The following is an 18,911-nucleotide window of genomic DNA, read 5'->3' as shown; positions in this document are numbered from 1 at the left end:
GCGGCTTTTGTTGGCGGGAGGGTACCTGTGGATGTACAGGCATGTCTGTGATGGACACCCACAAGCGTGAGTGTCACCTGTCCTCCCCAGAACCAGCCCTCCTGGTGACCTGGGCAGCCTCCAGTGTCAGCTGCGGGCAGAGTGGGCTCAGGGATGGTCCTCAGGGCGCAGTGGTCTGGCTCCAGTTGGCTCTCCCTCCCCCCTCTCCCCAGGCCCACTCACCACGTGGGGGGCGCCGGCCCTTGATGCTGGAGTGGCCGGAGGAGCAGGACCCGTAGTTGGACAGGGTGCTGGCCGGCGAGCTGAGGTCAAAGTTTGGTGGCTGGACTGACGTGGTGGTGTTGGGTGAGGACATGCCCGAGTCAGGCTGCTTGGTCTCCAGGTCAGCGGATGGATCCCGTGACAGCACACGGTGCTCCACGCTCTGAGCGGGAGAGGGGGCTGTGAGGGCAACCCCGCTCCAAAGACCAGCGCACCCTGGGCCAGGGTCCTGCTCGGGCACACCCTCGCTGTGTGACCTCGGTCAAGCCACTTCCCTCTCTGGGCTCCCTTCCCCATCATCTCTCAGGTTCTTCCCAGGCTAAGATTCAAACCCACCCCCGCAGTGGCAGGACCACGGATTCCTGGAAAACTCCCAGCCCTGGCTGGTCTCTGCTCAGGGGGGTTGAGAGGCTCTGCTCAGAAGAGAGGGAGGACGCTGGGCTGGACCCCAAGCGAGGGCGGCCACGGCACCAGCCTTACTCCTTTCTCATCAATGGGCAGAGGGCCAGGCTCCAGCGTGGCGAGGAGGCACCGGCGCTGCTGCAGCGGGTGGGAGCATTTGCAGTAGCTGGGGATAGGGGAGGGGTGCACGGCACCTCCAACGTGCAGGAAAGACTGAACTCCCGACCTGGCCAGCAACCACCCTGTCTCTCCTTGCCGGACTGGGACGAATCCCAACATGAGCCTAGCCCCTGTCTCCTGATGGGGTCTTTGGGGAAAGGAAGGGGCCTGGGGTGGCCCAGCTGAGCTGGGGGGGCAACCTGAGCTCAGCCATCCCCCACCACTGCCTCTCCCCTGCCCACAGGCCTGACCCTCCCTCCAGGGAGCGGGCTGGGGTGGGGGCCCTGCTTACGTTGCCCATGCTGGCCCTGCTGCCGGCAAGGCTGCGGCTCGCTTGCTGGCTGCCTCCGGCCCAGGCCAGCTCCTCCCTGCCTGAGAACTGTCACGGGTCCCCCGGGAACGGGAGGCCGGCCTGGCACCAGGTAACGGCTGGTAAGCGGCCATGCTCATTGGCCCTGTAATTAGGGGCTCTGCGGGAGTGTTTGCCTTTTCTGGGCCAGTATCCTCCATGGCTTGAACCGTCACTGCCGCAGCTGGGCCCGCCTTGTGAGGGGGCCAGGTCCTCCACACTCCACCCAGTTCGGGGGGGCCAGGCCCTGCTGCCTTAACCCCTGAGACAAGGGGAGCCATAGGAGCTGGGCTTGGGGAGGGCAGCCTGAACATGCTCTTTGCTTGGCTGGCTGAGGTGGGTACTTGCCCAGCCCTGATGAAGGTTAGGGGCAAAGGCTTTGCAGCCTGGGGGGACGGCTTCAAGTTTCATCTCCTCCACTTACTAGCTACATGACTTTTCCATCACTTGTCGTCTCTGTCTGTACCTGAGTTTCTTCATCTGTAGGTGGGTATAACAGCACTGCCTGCCCCATTATGTTATAACAAAGATTTTAAAAGTTAGTGAAGTACCAGGGCGTGGTAGCCAGTAAACGCCATATGTGTCAGCTGTTAGTACTAATTCGCTGTGAAGATGAACTGAGATTACATCGTAAAGCACTAGGCAGGGTAGGGTACCTTACCGGGGTCAGAATTCAAGGAGTGGTGCTTGTTTGCTCATTGCCTGAAGCTAAAGCCTCCATCAGGGGGCGCCAGAGGGCGCTGGGGCTCTGTGGACCACTACTTTCTCCGGATGGCCCTTTCTGGGGGGAGTTCTTCCTTGGGGCCGGATGCCATCTCTGACCCCTGGGCCTTGCTGTGCTCTGGAGTCCCCAGAACCAGGGTGCCCCCATATGCTCGACGACAGGGCAGACAATGCTCTGGGCAGGGGGTCATCGGCCTTCTCTCCTCCAGCCTCATTCCGCAGCCCCTCTCGTGGCCAGGCTGCCCCCCTTCTGAAGATGCCTGTGAAGCCAGCCCTCTTTCCTCCCTCCTGCGCCAAAGCAGACGTTGCACCAGAGGAGCCAGAGCCCAGGACTGGGAGCCACCCACATCTGCGCTCAAGTCCCAGTGGGTTCCTTCGTGGCTTTGTAACCATAATAAAATAATCTGAAAACACTAACACAGCTTTTCAATTATGAAGTAGCCACGCAGTGAGCAAACATACACAGTAGTGGTGAAGAGCGGTAGCGCCAGGCCCGGACACCAGGGCTCCGCCATTTAATGATTGGGTGATTGGGTCTCCCCAAGACTCAGTTTACTCACCTGTGAAATGGGAATACGAGCACTCCCTACCTCAGAGTGTGGTGGTGAGAGTTAAAGGAGCTAGTTAATACCTGTGGGCAGGTGAATGCACTTTACTGTTCCCACTGGTGTGTAAGTGTTGTTGTTTCTCCGAGCCTTGGTTCTCATCAGGACGAGGCTGGTCCTCCTTCCCTCGATATTTCTGCCCGCACACCCTCACTCCCCAATGGTCAGTGGTTCTGGCCTGAGAGGTCACGTGGGGTAGTGGTCTAGGGCACTTACTCCTGTGACCCCGGGCAAGGGGCCTCACTTCCCTGAACCTCAGCTTCCTCCGTGGTAAAAAGGGTAACAACACCTACCCCTGCGGGGAGGTGGGGGCAAGCTGTGGGGGGAAATGCAGTAACGCGGGGGAGCAGCGCCCGGGGCGTACCAGGTTCTCCACGGTGCGCAGGTAGCGGGTGCAGTGGCTGTGGCCGTTGTAGTCCGCGAGGTCGGCGGCCGTGTACCCGTCTCGGTCGCGGACGTCCAGCTCCGCGCCGTTCACTACCAGGATCTGGCAGCACTGCAGGGGCGCGCAGTGAGGACCCCCGGCCGACAGCCCGGACCCCGGCGCTTGGGCAGCGCTGTGCTGAGAGCGCGGCGCCAGCAGAGGGCGCCCGCCCCTCCCGCGCTCGCCCGGCCTCCCGGCCACGCCCCCGGCCCGCCCTCACCTCCAGCTCCCCGTTCTCGGCGGCGTCATGCAGCGGGGTCCCGCCCCACAGGTCGGCCGAGATCTCGCCGCCGTGCAGCAGGAGCCAGCTGAGCACTTTGGCGTGACCGCGGCTCGCCGCGAAATGCATGGCCGTGGCGCCGTCCTTGTCCTGCTCCGACAGGCTTACGTCGGTGCAGCTCACCTGGGGGGGAGGGGACGGAGCACAGAGGGGCGGGGGCTGGGCGCCAGGCCCCTCTTGGCCCCGCCCCCGTCCCGTACAGGCCCCGCCTCTCCCGGGCCCCAACCCCGACCTGTCCCCGAGCTCACCAGCCACACGATGACCGAGCTGTGGCCCATCTGCGCCGCGGCGTGCAGCGGGGTCATGCCGTCGTGGGCGCTCAGGTGCGGGTCCGCGCCGCACTCCTGCACCAGGTACTGCGTCACCTCCAGGTGGCCCTCTTGGCACGCCAGGTACAGGGGCGTGGCACCGTTCTTGGTTTGGGCATTCACTCCCCTGCGGAAGACGCAGCACCCACCGCGGGCTCTCAGTGCCCGTCCCCCTCCAAAGCTTTCTTCACCCCTCACCCGCTTCCGGGGAGCTCTGGAGGGCTGGGAGGGTGGGTTGGAGAAAAACCTAGTGGCTGGACCCGGCTGCCCAACTCCCTCTGGACTCAGTCTTGTGCCAGCCTCCCTGGGTGTGGGGGGGGCCCTCTGGCTTGCTCCCCACCTCCCCCCGGCAGCCTTCTTTCTGCAATGCACATTTGACTGAGCTAGTCTCTGCCCTCAGTAAATAGCCCACCTTTTTACCAAGGTCTACAGGGATGCGGTGACCTGGCCTCCCCCTACCTTTTCAGCCACACTGACCCACAGTCAGTGTGCGTCCTCACACCTGCTGTCGGACCTCTGTACCTTTGATCATGTCCCCCCTCTGTCTGGAATGCCCTTCCCGTCTCTCTTGAAGACTCGGTACAGATCCCTCCTTCATGAGGCCTGCCCTGATTTCTCCAGCAGAACAGGCCTTTCCCACCTCTGTGCCTCATACTCTGCCCTGGGCTCACTCCATGGGCCACCTGTCATGCTCGATCATAACTTATTTTGGCCTCTGCCGCCCCCAGAAGACTGAATTCCCAGAAGGCAGAGTGGTAGTGTCACCAGATAAAACACAGGATGCCCAGTTACGATCTGAATTTCAGATAAACAACAAATAATTTTCTAGTGTAAGTCTACCCCCAATGTGGCACGGGATGTGCATACACTAAACCATTATTCGTTGTTTATCTGAAATTAAAATTCAGTGGAATATTCTGGTTGTGGTTGTCATCAGCCTGGCAACACGACAGGTGCCGCCGTCCACTGAGCACCTCCCCTGCGCTACGACACTAGCACACAGGTCCTCACTGCATGTCCTAACTTAGGTCCTACTGTCATCCCCATTTTGCAGTGGGACAATTGAGGCCCAGGGCCTGTGACTTGCCAAAGGTCACACAGCTGGTAAGTGGCACCGGAGCACAATCCGTCTGTGTGATGCAGGCCCGGACGCACAGCAGGTACGAAGGGAGCGAGGAGAGGGATTGGGGGAAGGGCCATTCTATGTCTTCACTCCCTCAGCCGTCCCTCGGGCCTAGCTTGCAGCTGTCACTGCCCCCCATCCCTGCTCCCCAGCTCCCACAGAAGGGTCCTAACTGGGGAATCAGTCCCACGAAGTAGAGTGCTGCTGGGAAATAGGGAAGCTGTCCCTGCCACTGGCTCAGCCTCAGTTTTTCTGACTTCACAATGTGTGTGGATGCCAGAGTGCAGTTACCAGATCCAGACACTAGGTGGAGCCACAATCTAGGCCCAGGCAGAGGAGCTCGCAGCGGGTCTGGGACACAGAGGGTGCGGGGTAGGGAGTCGGAGCTGAGTCCCTCTGGGCTGGATCAGCCCTCTGGGCCCCAGGAAGCGCAGTTCTTCGTCCGACTTCATATCCTCCCACCCACCCACCTCTCCCATCTATTTGCTCACGACCTCGATCACACGCTCCACCCCCACCACCCACGCCCTCTCTCCCTCATCTAAGTGTCAGCCGCGTGTACGGTAACGTGGGCACCAGGCCACCCACTCCTCCTCCATCTGCCCCCTCACCCACCCTCTTGTTAGCCACCCACGACTCGGCCCCTCGCTCTCACACACCCCTCGGACCCTCCCGTCTGACCTCTCCCTGTCCCTAAAACCCCATCCCTTTCCACTTGCCTGACCCCTGACCCCTGACCCCAGGCGGCTTGCAGCGCCCACCGGGCACGCAGCCCCAGCTCTCTTCGTCCTCCTGACGTGGGAACAGCCCCTCCTCAGGCACAGAGCTGCCACTTCGGGGCTGACACCGAGTCTGGGACGGTGCCCGGCTGCCTGCCAATACCCCACCCGTGTCGGGGGCGCAGTGGTGCGCCGAGCACAGCGCACAGGGGCAGACAGCGTCGCGCCCACACGCCGCACCTCAGGAACGCGCTGGCTCTCGGCCACCGGCCTCCACGCCCCGGTGCCAGCACTGCCCCCCTCCCACTTTCACAAGCTGGTGCGTCAGGAACGGCCCGTTTAATATTTCATGACCGACACTTGATGGCCTGAATTATTCACCCCGTAACCAAGGCGCAGCGAGTGCTGGGGTCCTGGGGCTTGGATACTGGAGGGGCCACCGCCCAGGGCCCACCGGGCTGTCTCGGGGGAGGCCGTGTACGCAGCTCAGGGCGCCGGATCTGCCGGCAGCCCTGTTCTCCCAGTCCACCCCGCCTGGCCGGGATCCATGACCCACGGGTGCCCAGCCAGCCTGAGGAGGTCTCAGAAGGTCTGATAAGCTGGCACAGAGCAGGAGCCGGGCAGGAGGGGGAAGCTGTGCTCACAGCCTCCTGCCAGGCCCCTGGCTGACAACCCCAGCTGGCGTCCCTGGTATGGAGGGAGCGCTCAGTAACCCATACGGGAGTCACAGCCCCCAGCCTGGGAGACCCCAGAATACGGGGCAGATTTGCTGATGGGCCGGGGTGGGAAAGGGGGTCCTGGTCTTGTACCTTTCTTCTGTGTCGACCTGGAGGCAAGAAGAATGGGCACCCTCATACGCACTGGGGTAAACTCTAAAAATATGGAGGAGGGACTTCCTTGGCGGTCCAGGGGTTAAGACTCCATGCTTCCAATGCAGGGAGTGCAGGTTCAATCCCGGGTTGGGGAACTAAGATCCCATATGCTGTGCAGCGTGGCCAAAAGATAAAAAACATATATATATATATATACACACACAGGAACAAAGTAAATTAATGAATTTCGTCCTTTTTTTTCTTTTTTTTTGGCGGCGCTTGTGGGATCCTAGTTCCCTGACCAGGGATCGAACCCGGGCCCTGGCTGTGAAAGCGCCAAGTCCTAACCACTGGACCGCCAGGCAATTCCCAACACTAGTCTTTAAATTAATGAATTTAGATGGAGAGAGAGTGAATTTATATAGTAGTAGAGATGACGATGACGGATGACAATGACAGTGGGTACCATCCACTGAACAAACTGCTCTGTGCCAAGCACTGGGATGTGCGAAGTACACATGGTCTCTATCTACTCCTCCTAAAGACCTTACCCAGTAGGTGTCAGAATCGTTCCCCTTTTACAGATGAGGAAACTGAGGCACAGAGGGCTAGGATCCCTTGAGAGGCAGAGGGGGACCCAGTGTGAGAAGGACCTGGCGTGTGTGCCACCCACAAGTGGTGTCTCGCCTCCCATCTCTGTTCACAAAGCCGTCCACGCGTGGGGATAATGATCGTTGCTGAGACACGCTTGCAGAGCCCTCAGCAAGGCCTGGCGCCGTCGCTGTATTTTAGGATCCCTCCTCCCTGTGCCTCTGTGGGAGCACTGCTGACCTGGGGTGTCCAGGCCCCGACAAGCATGGGTCAGGCCGGGCAGCATTTCTGCTGCGGAGTCGCTGCCTAGAGCAGAGGGATGGGGTCTCGGGAGACCTCTGGCCTCAGGACCCGCCCGGCTCCAACCCATCGAGTTCTAGCCATAGTGACGCCATGGGTGACCGGTCCAGCCCCAGCCCCTACTCTTGGCCCTGGCCTCCACCCACCACCCCAACTCTGTGGCTCACTGTGCAGGGCCCCGGGGCGTTCTCTAGCACCCCCCCCAGCCTCAGTTTCCACATATGGCAAATGGGCATCACAGCTGTTGCCTCTCCAAGCCTCTTGTGAGAGACAGAAGAGGAATCTTTGAAAATTGCAAGGTTCCTCCCAGGGAAAGCAGGGCTTGGCTTCCTGGTACCACGGCCACAGCCTGACCCGCCAGCCCCCTCACACCGTCACCTCCAGGCTACCGGCCTCGAGACTGACGTGGCCACGCCCTAACAGGCGCCCCTCACCCCACCGAACACCTGCTCCTCTTGGCTACGGACAAGCACACACCAGGCCTTCTCAGCCTCCCTGGATGGGCCCTCGACCCTTGCCCAATCTCCAAATGTTGGGGTGCCCCAGGACCTCCTTTCTAAACTCACTCTGCCCCTGGTGAGGTCATCTACTTCCCAGGGGTATAGGTCACCTGTCCCCAGTGCCGCTCCCCCCCAGCTTGGACCTGGAGCACCTGCGGCCCCTGCACCAGCGCGCAGCTCACTCAGCCACCTGGGCATTGAGCAGCTTCTTGAATTTCACTTGCCTTTTTTTTTTTAAATTAAAAAAACTTTTTGGGGCTTCCCTGGTGGCGCAGTGGTTGAGAGTCCACCTACCAATGCAGGGGACACGGGTTCATGTCCCAGTTCGGGAAGATCCCACATGCTGCGGAGCGGCTGGGCCCGCGAGCCATGGCCGCTGAGCCTGCGCGTCCGGAGCCTGTGCTCCGCAACGGGAGAGGCCACAACAGTGAGAGGCCCGCGTACCGCAAAAAACAAAAAAACTTTTTGACCATGCCACCCAGCTTTCGGGGTCTTAGTTCCCCGACCAGGGATCGACCTGCGCCCTTGGCAGTGAAAGCAAGGCGTCCTAACCACTGGACCGCCAGGGAATTTCCCCTTTACCTGCCTTTACATGGAGCAAATCTCTCCACACTCTCCCTCAAACTACCTTCCCCCCTTACTGTCCCCATTTCAGTGAAGGACACCAGGCCACCCTCCCCTGAGTCTTTGGCAACACTGGACCCTTGAGTTCTTTACAAGTCTGCGTCTCCCTAGCAACCATCACATAATGATACTTTTCTTCCTCTTGGAAACAAAGATGATATGGACAAACTGTAACGATTAAGCAAGTCACCCTGATGACACAAAAGAAACATGGAATGCTTGTAAAGGTTTGATAGAAATCTCCGTCCAAGATTGCTGCCACCTTACTGTGACCGTTGCCACTAGGAACAAGGAGTGACCTGCCCACAGAAGCAGACTCCGGTCAAAGAACAGCATTTCCAGTGGCCCTCCCCACTGGCAATCATTTCTGCCCCAAGGGAGGTCTGGTAGGGGATGATCTCCACAAGGATTAGATCTGGCTGTGAGGTGAGTCCGCCCTGAACGAAGACTCGGAGCCTTTGGCGTTTCTACCTCCCTTATCCTCTAATCACGCCTCCTGACTTATTTGAAATGAACCCAGATGAGGCCTGGCCCAGTGAAGCAATGCAGCCCTGATTTGAGGAAGATTCTAGAACAGCCAGCTTTACACCCAATCCATCAGCCAGCCTGGACTATCCCCAGAAGCCTTCACTCTGGTCTGCAATTCTCCCAGCCTTCCAGGCCCTCCTGGCTCGCGATGAGGCCAAGCGGGACCCCCCCTCAGGCCTCTGCCCCGGCCAGTTCCACCTGCAACGCTCCCAGGCCAGGTCTTGGCATGGCTGGTCCTCTCCCATTCAGCTCTCGCCTCCTCAGTGGGGCCTTCCTGGACCCCCTCAATTTAAAGAAACCCCCCAACCACTTCCTACGAATACCCCGTTTCACTTCCTAGCACTTGTCCCCTTTGAATTGCCTTGGCACTTTTTTCATGCATTCCAGGGACGCTCATCACGAGGCTGCCACACGCCAGGGCGGGGCAGAGCTTGAACACAGTGGAGACCTGCCCACTCAAGCTTGGTTCCACCAGGGCTGCCGGACACACCCCGACACACTGGAAAATAAGCAAGAACGTCTCTGCGTGCACACGTGCCCTTGACCTGGCTCCTTCTTTGCCCCTGGGAGCCCCCCAAGTTGTCTCCATGAAGTCGTGAGGACTCACTACATCCCTAACGCTAGCGGGGCTGGGCACTTAGGGTACATGTGGATGCTAATCGTTGACTGGATAAATGTGGGAGTGAGCGAGACGGGCAGCCAGGCCCGGAGCTCTGTGATGCCTCCTCGCACGTGGCCTCAGCTGGTCCGTTTGCCAGGCGGGCCCTGGGAGGCCCAGAAGGGAGTTCTGTCTGAGGTCACGGGCAGTGAGCTGCTTGCAGGGCCGGACAAGACCCAGGGATCCCAGACTCCTCAGTCCTTCAGTGAGTATTTACTGAGTATCAGGCGCTGGGCATACAGGATGTGGAAGAAGAAGAGATGTTCTCATGGCCCGGGGAGACAAACGGTAAGAGGATGTGCTGAGACGCACAGAAAGTAATGCCAGGTAACGAGGAGGGTGCGGTGTGGGGGAGAGGAGGCGGGAGAGGAAGCCTGGGAGGGAGGGCGTGTGTCTTCTCGGGGCAGGTGCTGATCTGAAGGAGGCCTGGGGCCAGCCTTACGGAGCAAAGCCTTGAAGGGGAGGAGGGAGCGGCTGTGGGCTCTCTGGGGAAGAGAGTGAGGCAGTGGGACTGGCCTGTGCAAAGGCCAAAGTTCGGAGGGCAGGAGCAACAGGAAGCCCAGGAGGTAGCAATAGAGGAGGTGGAGGTCAGGTACGGGGGTGCCAGAGCGAGGAGGGCCTCTGGGCTGCTGTGAGGAAGCAGCTTTCCCTGTCCGTGAGAGAGAAGCCTGTGGCCGGTCTGGGGATCTGACTTGTGGTCTCCAAGGTGGGCACAGCCAGACAGGAAGCGGGCAGGGGGAGGGCAGAGAGGCCAGCTGGGGCCCCAGTGACATGACAGGCTTGGACCAGGAGTTACCGGTGGAGGTGAAGGCTGTCCCCACTGAGAGGGGCTTCTCATGACTCTACCAGGCCCCTCCTTTCTCAGAGCGTCCACCTGGGTTAGGGTCCCCAGTGTGCCAGTGTGGCTCCCCCCAGGCCCTGCTGCCCAGAACACCAACAAGTGCCCGGCAGGGAAGGGCAGCCCCAGGCCCAGGCCTTCTAAGGGGGAGCTGAGCCATAGGCCTGGGGCTCCCTAGTAGGTGAGCAGCTAAGGTTTCCTGTTCAAGGCAGGGGCTGCCTGAACCCTTCCAGCTGGACGGGGCCCCAGGAGGAGCCAGGCTCCATGAAGCTTGGCAGTAAGGAAGGAAAAGGGGGCCACCCAGGTGAACTTGAAAAGGCCCTCAGAGGTAAGCGCCTGGCCCAGGAATGGGAGACAGACCCAGAGAGGAGGTGCAGTTTGGCCAACGCCACACAGGGAGCTGGTGGGACCCCGGGTGGTCAGTTAGCCTCTCGGAGACACCATTTCTGTATTTGCAGCACCGTGAGGCAGGGACATTTGTCTGTTTGGTTCACCGATATATCCCTGACACTCGGAATATTGCCTGGCCCAGAGCAGGTGCTCAAGAAACATTAGTTAGATGAGTCAGTCTGTAAAATGGGCTGATTACAGAGCTACTGCCTAGTAGCAGGTGAGGCTCAGACTACTGCTTGGTGTCAGACCCCTAGGAGGCATTCAGCAGGTGGGAGCGGGTCCGAAACCTTTGCGCAGACTGGTTTTCCAGCTCTCTATGACTGGTAGACCACGGTGGGCCCTGCCCCCAGCCCTCCCAGCCTCAGTGCTCAGGCCTAAGGGTCCCAGCTGAGCCCAGGGCTCCCCTCTGCTTACTGAGGCCCCCAGCAAGCACATGGTCGAGGCGTGAGATGGTTCCTGGGCCCCAGGACCCTGCTGGCAGGATGGTCAGGAGCTCTGAGGGCTACCTGCTCCTGTCCCTTCTGAGCCCCAAATGGGGACGTGGACTCGTGGCTCTGCTCTACCAGCCACTAGTGCCCCTGGCCAGGAGGGCTGACCCTCCTGACTCTACCTCCCTCAGACCCAGGGCCTGAAACAGCCCCAGCCCAGCTCCTGCCAGCCCCGTGTTTCTAGCTGAAGGACTCTTTTCCCCAGGGGGCTCAGAGGGAGGGTCCCATGGGGCAGCAGCCCCTGAGGTCACGGTGGCAATTCCTCTGCCTCTGGGAAGACTTGCCCAGTGGACTGGGAGAGACTGGAGGAGGGGTGAGTGGGTACAGGCCGTTCCTGCAGTCCTTTCTAATTCCCCAAGGTGCCGCCCAGCATTAGCTGGGCCCTCCCCCGAGGCCGCCCAGCCCTCCTGCGCCTCTGCAGCTTGTCATGGCCGTGGCTCATGGCTGCCCACAGCCTCCCGGGCAGGATCGGGTTTCCCACCGGTAGGAGCTCTCCCTCCATCACCTGCCGCCAGGGAGAGCTGAGCCCTTGTGAATAATTCACAGTGTTTCACAGCAGGCCAGGGAGGCTCAGGAGAGCAGGGCAACGGAGGCCTCTAACGCTAGCTGCCTGGGTCCCCTGACTGCACCCTGTGGCCTGGGGCAGCCTGCACCTGTGCCCCTCCCCAGCTCCCAGCCCTGGGGTCCCCCGCCTTGGAGGGCATGAGTCTCTACTTCCGAGTTAGGGTGTGGGCCCTGGCCCCCAAAGCCCCCCGCCAGCAGGCCCTACCTCAATGCCCAGCACCCCCTCCTGCCTGAGCCCAGCCTGGCAATCACACAAACGTGTCTCCTTATCAGCCAGGTCACGCGTCGTCACTGTGGGAATGGAGCCCCAGGCCTCTGTCCGCTTCCCTGAGATTCATGGGGGGCTGGTGGCCACAGAGCTGGTGCCAGGGCCCAATCACGGCCAGCACCATAGCCTGGCCTGGGAGCACCAGGGTCCCCCGGGCCCTGAGCCTTCGAGGGTGTCCCCAGCACAGCCAGAGGCTTCCTAAGGCTGGAACCCCAGCCCATGGAGGCTCATCGTAGGCCCCAGACTTCTCAGGGAGGAGGGGCTCAGGGGCCAGGCTGGGGCTTCACCCCTGCCCCCCACCAGCACTTCCCGGGGCGGGGCAGAGCCCCCTCAGTTCACACCATTGGAGCTAAGTTGGCATGGCCACCAGCCTGACTTCCTGGGGCCCATCATGCGTGATGGGGGAGGCCGGCGGGTGCGAGAGGAGGCTGCCTCTCTCCTCTTAGGGCCCCAGTGTCCTCCGTGATAAGTGATAAGTGAGGGGGTGGTGTCAGAACCACCTGGGTGGGGGGTGGGGACATGCACAGGGGCAGCGCCCCAGCCCCTACCTGGGGAGCCTATGTCGAGTCTGCGACCAGACCCCCAGGGTGCTGATGGCTGCAGGTTGGGAGCCTGCACTCGAGGGTGTTTGGGGCCTCCTCCTTGAAATCCCACTGATTTGGGTGTGACCCAGACCTTAGCTCGTCCAGGAGCAGAGGGTTCACGCCAGAGTGGTGCCCAGTGGCCTCTGGCAGGGATGGCTGTGAGGAGACCCCCGGCTGGTCTCGCACGAATCAAACCAGGGAACCCCTTGCTTAGCAAGAATGAGCCAGGCTCAGCCGTCCTGGTCCCGGCCTGGGGGCTTTGAGCTGCTCTGTATCCACACCAGCATGCCTGCACCCAAGGGGATGCCAGACGCAGCCACCCTGCCAGCGGGCCACGGGGCCAGGCTGGCCTCCTGCTGCTCCCTGGTGCCCAGTGGCCGGGCAGGCACCCTTAGGAGTGGAGCCAGGGGTAAGGACAGACCCTCCCGCCCTGTGACTGCTCTCCTCCTGAGGCTGGGTCCTCTGTCACCACTTATTTCCCAGGTACCCCCTTGAACTGACGAAGGTCACCAGGCAGAGCCCCAGGGCCACTGATGTCCCACTCCCTCAGACAGGGTCTGGGTGGCTTTCCCCCAGGACCCCTGCCTCCCTCTGGGTGCACCTGGCTCCCTCCCTCCCCCAGGACCCCGTCCCCACGACTCCCGTGCTCTTCAGTGAACCCCATTCTTCTGCACACCCCATCCCACCCTGGGGCGTGCCCAGCCCACTGCTCAGCTGCGTTCTCAGACCAGCCGCTCTCCTCGCGAGGGCCGGGGAGGTTCGGGAGCCCCATCCCCCTGGAGAGTGGGAATGAGCTGACCGGCCACAGGAGAGGACAAGCTGCCCTCTGACAGGCGGGGGCTGAGGGCCCAGGAGGCAGGGTGGGGGTCTGGCAGGGGGCGTCTCCCATCACTGCTGGGTAACTGACGTGGCTCCCCCTCCTTCTTGACTGGGGGTCGAGGAGACGCTCTTCACCCCTACGTCCCACTTAGGACAGTCTTGCAGATTAGCACAGGTCAGAGCCGGAGAGCCGCCTGCTGCAGGCTGGAAGCACCCTGGAGACGCACAAGGGCTCTGCATGCACAGCCGCTGCGGCTCGAGTGCAGCTCGTACCGGGGGAGTGTCTGCTTGCAGGGCTCTGGGGCCTGTGTCTGCCCACCAGGAGGGGAGAACTTTCAGCTTCGGTGGGAGCTGTCTCTGGCCAGGCCCCTGGCCACGGGGATGGCCCAGAAGCACTAATTCCCCCGGCGTGCTGGAGGGGCAGGGCCGACTACAGGCACCCCCCAGAGCCCTGGCCCGCCCCACCCAGAGGCCCCCTGAAGCGGAGGGTCCTTACTCAGGGTGGTGGCCGACGAGGAGCCTCAGGGAGGGGAAGTCTCCTTTGGCGGCGGCGTAGTGAAGAGGCAGGGCGCCTGTGTCTGTGGCCACGGTGGGGTCCCCACCGCCGTGACGCAGCAGCCAGTTCACCACCTCGGGGTGGCCGAAGCGGGCAGCCAGGTGCAGGACTGTGGCACCAGAGTTGTCTCTGTCCTGTGGGAGGAGAGCCCGTTAGTCCTAAGGCCTGGCCCTGCCCCCCCCCCCCCCCCCCCGCTCGGACCGCGTCCTGCATCCCACCAGCCACTGGGGCAGTTCTGTCCTCAGGCACCTGACTGGCCCTCTTTGAAGCTCAGTCCATAGCGGCAGCACGATGCCATCCATGCTGGGCTTTCTGAGGCCCGCAGGGCACGCTGTCATCGCCCCAGCAGGAGCACCTGCCTGTCACCCAGGTGCTCAGGGGACACCTGAGGGAGCCGCTGGGCCAGGAAGAGTGGGCTGTTGGGCCCTGCTGTCAGGGGTCGGGGGAGCAGCCCCTGCGCCCAACCCCTGCCTCCTCCCTCTCTTCCTCCCCAGGTCTCACAAGGGGAGAGGCCTCCGGGTTGACGCATGTCCAACGACCCAAGCTCAGTGCAGAGAACTGCCCCACCACCAGCGGACTCCCTGCTCGCAGCCCCCCGCCCCGAACAGGCTATGTCCTTGCCGCTGGCTACTGGTGGGCAGGGCCGGGGCAGTCAGCCAGTGGTGGTACGTGTGGGACAGAGGCAGCCCCTGGGAAGGGCTTGGGCAAGACCCCCCCCAGGCACCCCAAAGGGGCTGACGGTTTAGGCCCAGGAGTGTTGAATGCGTCTTCCGTGAACACCCAGGTATGCGTGTCTCTTGCGGGAGGGGGTTGGCAAATGCTGCTTATGTGACCTGCAGGCCAAGACGGACAGACACCCAGAAGGCTGGACTCAGAGGCTGGGAGTTTGGGACAGTGGGCACCGGTTCTAGAACAGAATGAGCGCCCAGCACTAAGCACGTGGGGGGACGGAGAGGTGGGCAGGGAGCTGGGCAGGGGCTCGGGGAAGGGGGTGGGGCAGCCGTGGGCCTCCGCCCCCGCCCCGAGAGAGGGCATTTGGGAATAGGTGTGGCCGAGGCAGGGGGTGCTGGAGAGGCCCTGAGCTTAAGGAAGGTGAATCTCAGTAGCATGAGAACCTCTGAAGCTCCTCTAAGAAATGCAGGGAAAAGAGGGGACAGAGGGAACAGGGCCCAGGGGCACGACGGGGAGGTCACAGTTAGGGGCTACGGGGTGGGGGGCAAACAGACCGGCTGTTGGGCAAGAAGAGAGGCAGGGAGGAAGGGGGGGCAGAGAAAACAGTCCAGAGGAAGCGGAGGACGATGCTGAGACTCCTGTGTGGGTGGAATGCCTGGGGAAAACCAGAGACAGGTGCAGTCTGTCCTCCTGAGCCCAGGGGACAAGGCTGGCTAGGGGTGACCCAGACAGGCCCATAGTGAAGTATGCCCTGCGCCCCAGCTCTTGAGAAAGGCCCTCACTTCCCACTGGCCTTGGGGACTGTGGGTCTGAGGCTCCAGGGGGTCCTGATGGCTCTGGGCCTCTGGGTGAGGGTGGCAGTAAGGAGAGAATCACAGGCCTCTGACCTGTCTCCAAGCTCCAACAGCTACGTAGGCCCCAGGAGCCTCACGTGCTATGGCCCGTACCCTAAAGCTGCTTATCTCCCTGAGCTGAGCAGGGCCCCGGATCTAGGTCATCCTCCCCCTACACACACACTTCGCCCCCAGCACCCAAGCCGCTGGGGCAAGAGGGTGGGAGACTTGATAAGCCGGGCACAAGGCCGCCTGCTCCTTGTGCTGGGGAGGCTTCTGGCCAAGGTCGGACACCGGGATCGGGAAGGCATGCCACCTCCCAAAAGAGTGGGCAGGGACCATGTGCCAGGAACTCCTGATAACAGAGCTAGCCCAGAGATAAGGGGCCAGGCCATCTCCCAGGAAGGGTGGGATGGGAGGCCTGGCCATCCTGAGGCCAGGAGGTGGGGGGATGGGGTCTGGGCACCGCCAGGACACAGCCAGCCAGCTCAGAGTCGGCCCTGCTTCCTCTCCTTCTGTATCCAGTTAACACAGTGGTCCTTGTAAGTGGGAAATCAGTTCTGTTCCTCCCTCCACTGGCTTTGCCCTACAACCACAGTATCGGGCAAATTCCTAACGCCAGCCTATGAGACCCTCTGGGACCCGGCCCTGCGGTTTTCTCCCTCCCTTACCCCGCTGCAAACATGCTCGCCTCCCTGCCGTCCCTGCTACAGGACAAGATGCGTCCCCCTCAGGGCTTTGTACTCCCTGCTCCTTGGGCTTGGAGTTCTCTGGTCATCACCTGGCCACTTCCCTCCCATCAGCCGAGACTCCCTTCAGAGGTCACTCCACGGAGGGGCCTTCCCTGGCCACCTTGCCCACGCAGCTCCCGTCGCTCCCCACCACGTGGCCTAGCAGTACCTGGCGTTACCTGGTTTACTTTCTAGACTGTGTGCTTGCTGTTCACTGCCCCCGTGGACTGGCGGCTCCCGGAGATCAGGGGCGCACCTGAATCTCCGGGCCTGGAACCTGCTGGATGCTCTGCGTCCAGCAGGATTCAGCAGGAGAGCTACACGTGAGGGCCTGAGCTGCCTTCTCCAGATCAGGAGAGGCCAGGTTGGCTAACACCAGCCTGGTGGCCATTGACTGAGACCCACTGGGGTCTCAGGGCAGGAAGACTCGGGCTGGGCTGAAGCAGCTGGGAGGCCAGAAGGTGCCGATGTCCTGGGATCAGCTCAGGTCCTTGGGAGGCCCCCCCCATTACCAGCCTCCACCCTCCCCTCGCCTTAGGGGCACACGCACCTCAGCCTGGGGTGGGCTGTAGGATTTTGTGCAAACCGCCCCCACCCCACCCCGGCCCCCTGCCACTTCCCAGACCTGATCCTGGAGGACATGGGCTTCTGACTCCAGGCCCTTTGTCCCCCTCCCCTGCCCACTCTCCAGGACTCCCTGGATCACTGTGTTTCCCCCACCCCCCAGTTGAGCCCCATTCCATTCTGGTTTCCTATCACCCAGATGCTCTTCTAGGCAGTGGCCAGGGCTTGCCAGGGCATCTGCCCGGGTACTCTCAACCCGGGGAGCCCACCCCGCCCCAAGTCCTCTGGAGGGAGCTCCCAAGTCCACCCCCCCTTAAGACCCGAGGGCTCCAGACCAGAACTCTCTCCTGGGGAGGAAGCCCCCCCGGGTGCCCCGTGCGCGGCGCGGACTCACCTGCACTCTGCAGCCGCCCTGAGAGAGCAGCCACATCAGGCAGCTGAGGTGGCCGGTGGCGGCGGCGTCGTGGGCCGGCGTGGCGCCGTTGCGCGCGCTGGCCGCTGCGGGCAGACCGGCCTCCTCCACCAGGAAGCGCAGACAATGCAGCTTGCCGGCGCGGGCCGCGTGGTGCACTGGCAGCGCGTCCAGCGGGTCGCGCAGCCAGGGCCCCAGCAGGCGGGCGGCGTGCAGGGACCTCAGCACGTCCAGGTCACCCTGGCGCGCCGCCTGAAGCGTCCGCTCCAGGGCCATGGTGCCGCCCGCGGCGCCGCGACCCGGGGCTCAGCGCGGCTCCCGGGGCGCCATGCGTCTGTCCTCGGGCACCGGGAGAGCCCGCGGCGCGACCGTCGGGGCCTGCGAGTGGGGAGGCGGAGCGGCTGCCGGCCCGGCCTCGGCCCCGCGCTGCCTCGCCCGCTCCGCTCCGCCTCCGCCGAGCTCTGGGGCTGGGGGCCCCCGCGGCGCCCAGCCTAAGCCTCGGGCCCGCCCCCCGCGCCGCCTCCGCCCGGCCCCGCCCGCCGCGGTCCGAGTCCCCCGCCCGCCCGCCAGCCGCAGCAGCGCCGAGGGCCGGACTCCGGTGACAGAGGCGGTGCGCCCAGGGACTTCTCTCCATATTTACCTCCGGTCGAAAAGCAGACCCCGGGACTTCCCTTGCTCGTCCAGTGGTCAAGAATCGGCGCTCCCAATGCGTGGGGCGCGGGTTCGATCCCTACTCGGAGAACTAAGATCCCACAGGCCGCGCCGTGCAGCCAAAATATTAAAAAAAAAAAAGCAGACCCCGGTGATCAGAGCCGTCCATGCGCTGGCGGGCAGAGCCCCCAGACGAACTGATTCATCCACCCAGTGCCAGTTCCTAGGCGCTGGGGGACACGAGCCAGCAAACGATGACCGCAGTTCCAGAGAGTGACAAGTGTGATCAGAGCAGGAAAACGGGGACTTAGTAAGTTATAGGGGCTACGTGGGCAGTCGGGGAAAGGGGAGGTGCGGTGGGCTGGGGTTTATTCAAAGGTGCGTACGTAGGCGCATTCCAGGCGTGCGAGACTTCAAGGGCAAAGGCCGTGCGCTAGGAACAGGCCTAACAAGTCCCTCAGGGGCTCTGGGGCTCTGGGTCTATGCCCTGGCAGGTGGCCATGGGTGCTGGGCGCTCAGCCCTCCTCGGTCCCTCCAGACCCCCAAGAACTGCCCACGTAGCCTCCCCGAGGCAGGGAGGGAGAGAAGGGGAAAAGGACAGTAATGCCTGGTGGGCTCCGGTTTCCGGATCTAGAGACCCTGGCCTCAGAGAGCACCCAGAGCTGCCGCTGGCTGTCTGTCTGAGGTGCGGGAGTCAATCGTGAGCTCGAGGGCCCGGGGCTGCCGAATGGAGAGAGACGGGAAAGCAAGGGCTGGGGGGCAATGGGGAGGTGCGCCAGAGCAGCTGCCCGGACAGCAGGGCCAGGACCCCTCCCCAAGGGGACAGGATGGCCCTGGGAGGGCAGCGGGCCAGAAGAGCACACGTGCGCCAAACCACCCTGCCTGCTTGGCCGGAAGCCCTTCGTGGGAGCTGGAGGGAGGCACAGCAGGCTGGACAGGAGGAAGAACTGCTAGAAGATGGGAGCTGTGTAGCTGTGGGAGCACAGTCAGCACATCGGCAACTTTGAAACATCCTGTGCCCTTCCTCCCCGCCCTCCCCGTCACCCCCCACCTCCCCACTGAAGCCCCGTGAGGGCTGTGCACTGGGCTATTTCACCCAGCGGGTAGCGGGACAGGCACAGGATGGTGCTGGAAATGCCTTAGAGGGAAGCGGCTTCCGGGAACAGTGGGAA

The 18,911-nt window shown here is 62.5% G+C and overlaps 2 protein-coding genes across 6 annotated transcripts in view; both read right to left on the bottom strand.

Moving 5' to 3' along the window:
* Nucleotides 1-17,532, bottom strand: part of ESPN (espin) — a 31,550-nt gene extending 14,018 nt beyond the window's left edge. For all 5 annotated transcript variants that reach the window (XM_067718399.1, XM_067718404.1, XM_067718407.1 and 2 more), the window contains exons 1-6: nucleotides 17,071-17,532; nucleotides 13,817-14,010; nucleotides 3,452-3,638; nucleotides 3,144-3,326; nucleotides 2,864-2,995; nucleotides 223-424 (exon numbers count right to left, since the gene is read on the bottom strand). In XM_067718399.1, coding sequence (XP_067574500.1) covers nucleotides 223-424; nucleotides 2,864-2,995; nucleotides 3,144-3,326; nucleotides 3,452-3,638; nucleotides 13,817-14,010; nucleotides 17,071-17,364 — 1,192 coding nt within the window. In that variant the 5' untranslated portion in view covers nucleotides 17,365-17,532. The remainder of the gene's footprint in view (nucleotides 1-222; nucleotides 425-2,863; nucleotides 2,996-3,143; nucleotides 3,327-3,451; nucleotides 3,639-13,816; nucleotides 14,011-17,070) is intronic.
* The window catches only part of RNF207 (ring finger protein 207), a 196,406-nt gene that overhangs the window by 26,413 nt on the left and 151,082 nt on the right, over nucleotides 1-18,911 (bottom strand). The window lies entirely within an intron of this gene.

Source organism: Pseudorca crassidens, chromosome 2 (genome assembly GCF_039906515.1).
Source record: "Pseudorca crassidens isolate mPseCra1 chromosome 2, mPseCra1.hap1, whole genome shotgun sequence".
Taxonomy (NCBI): Eukaryota; Metazoa; Chordata; class Mammalia; order Artiodactyla; family Delphinidae; genus Pseudorca; species Pseudorca crassidens.
Note: the sequence above shows the minus strand (reverse complement) of the source record. Positions and strands in the feature narration are given on the sequence as shown.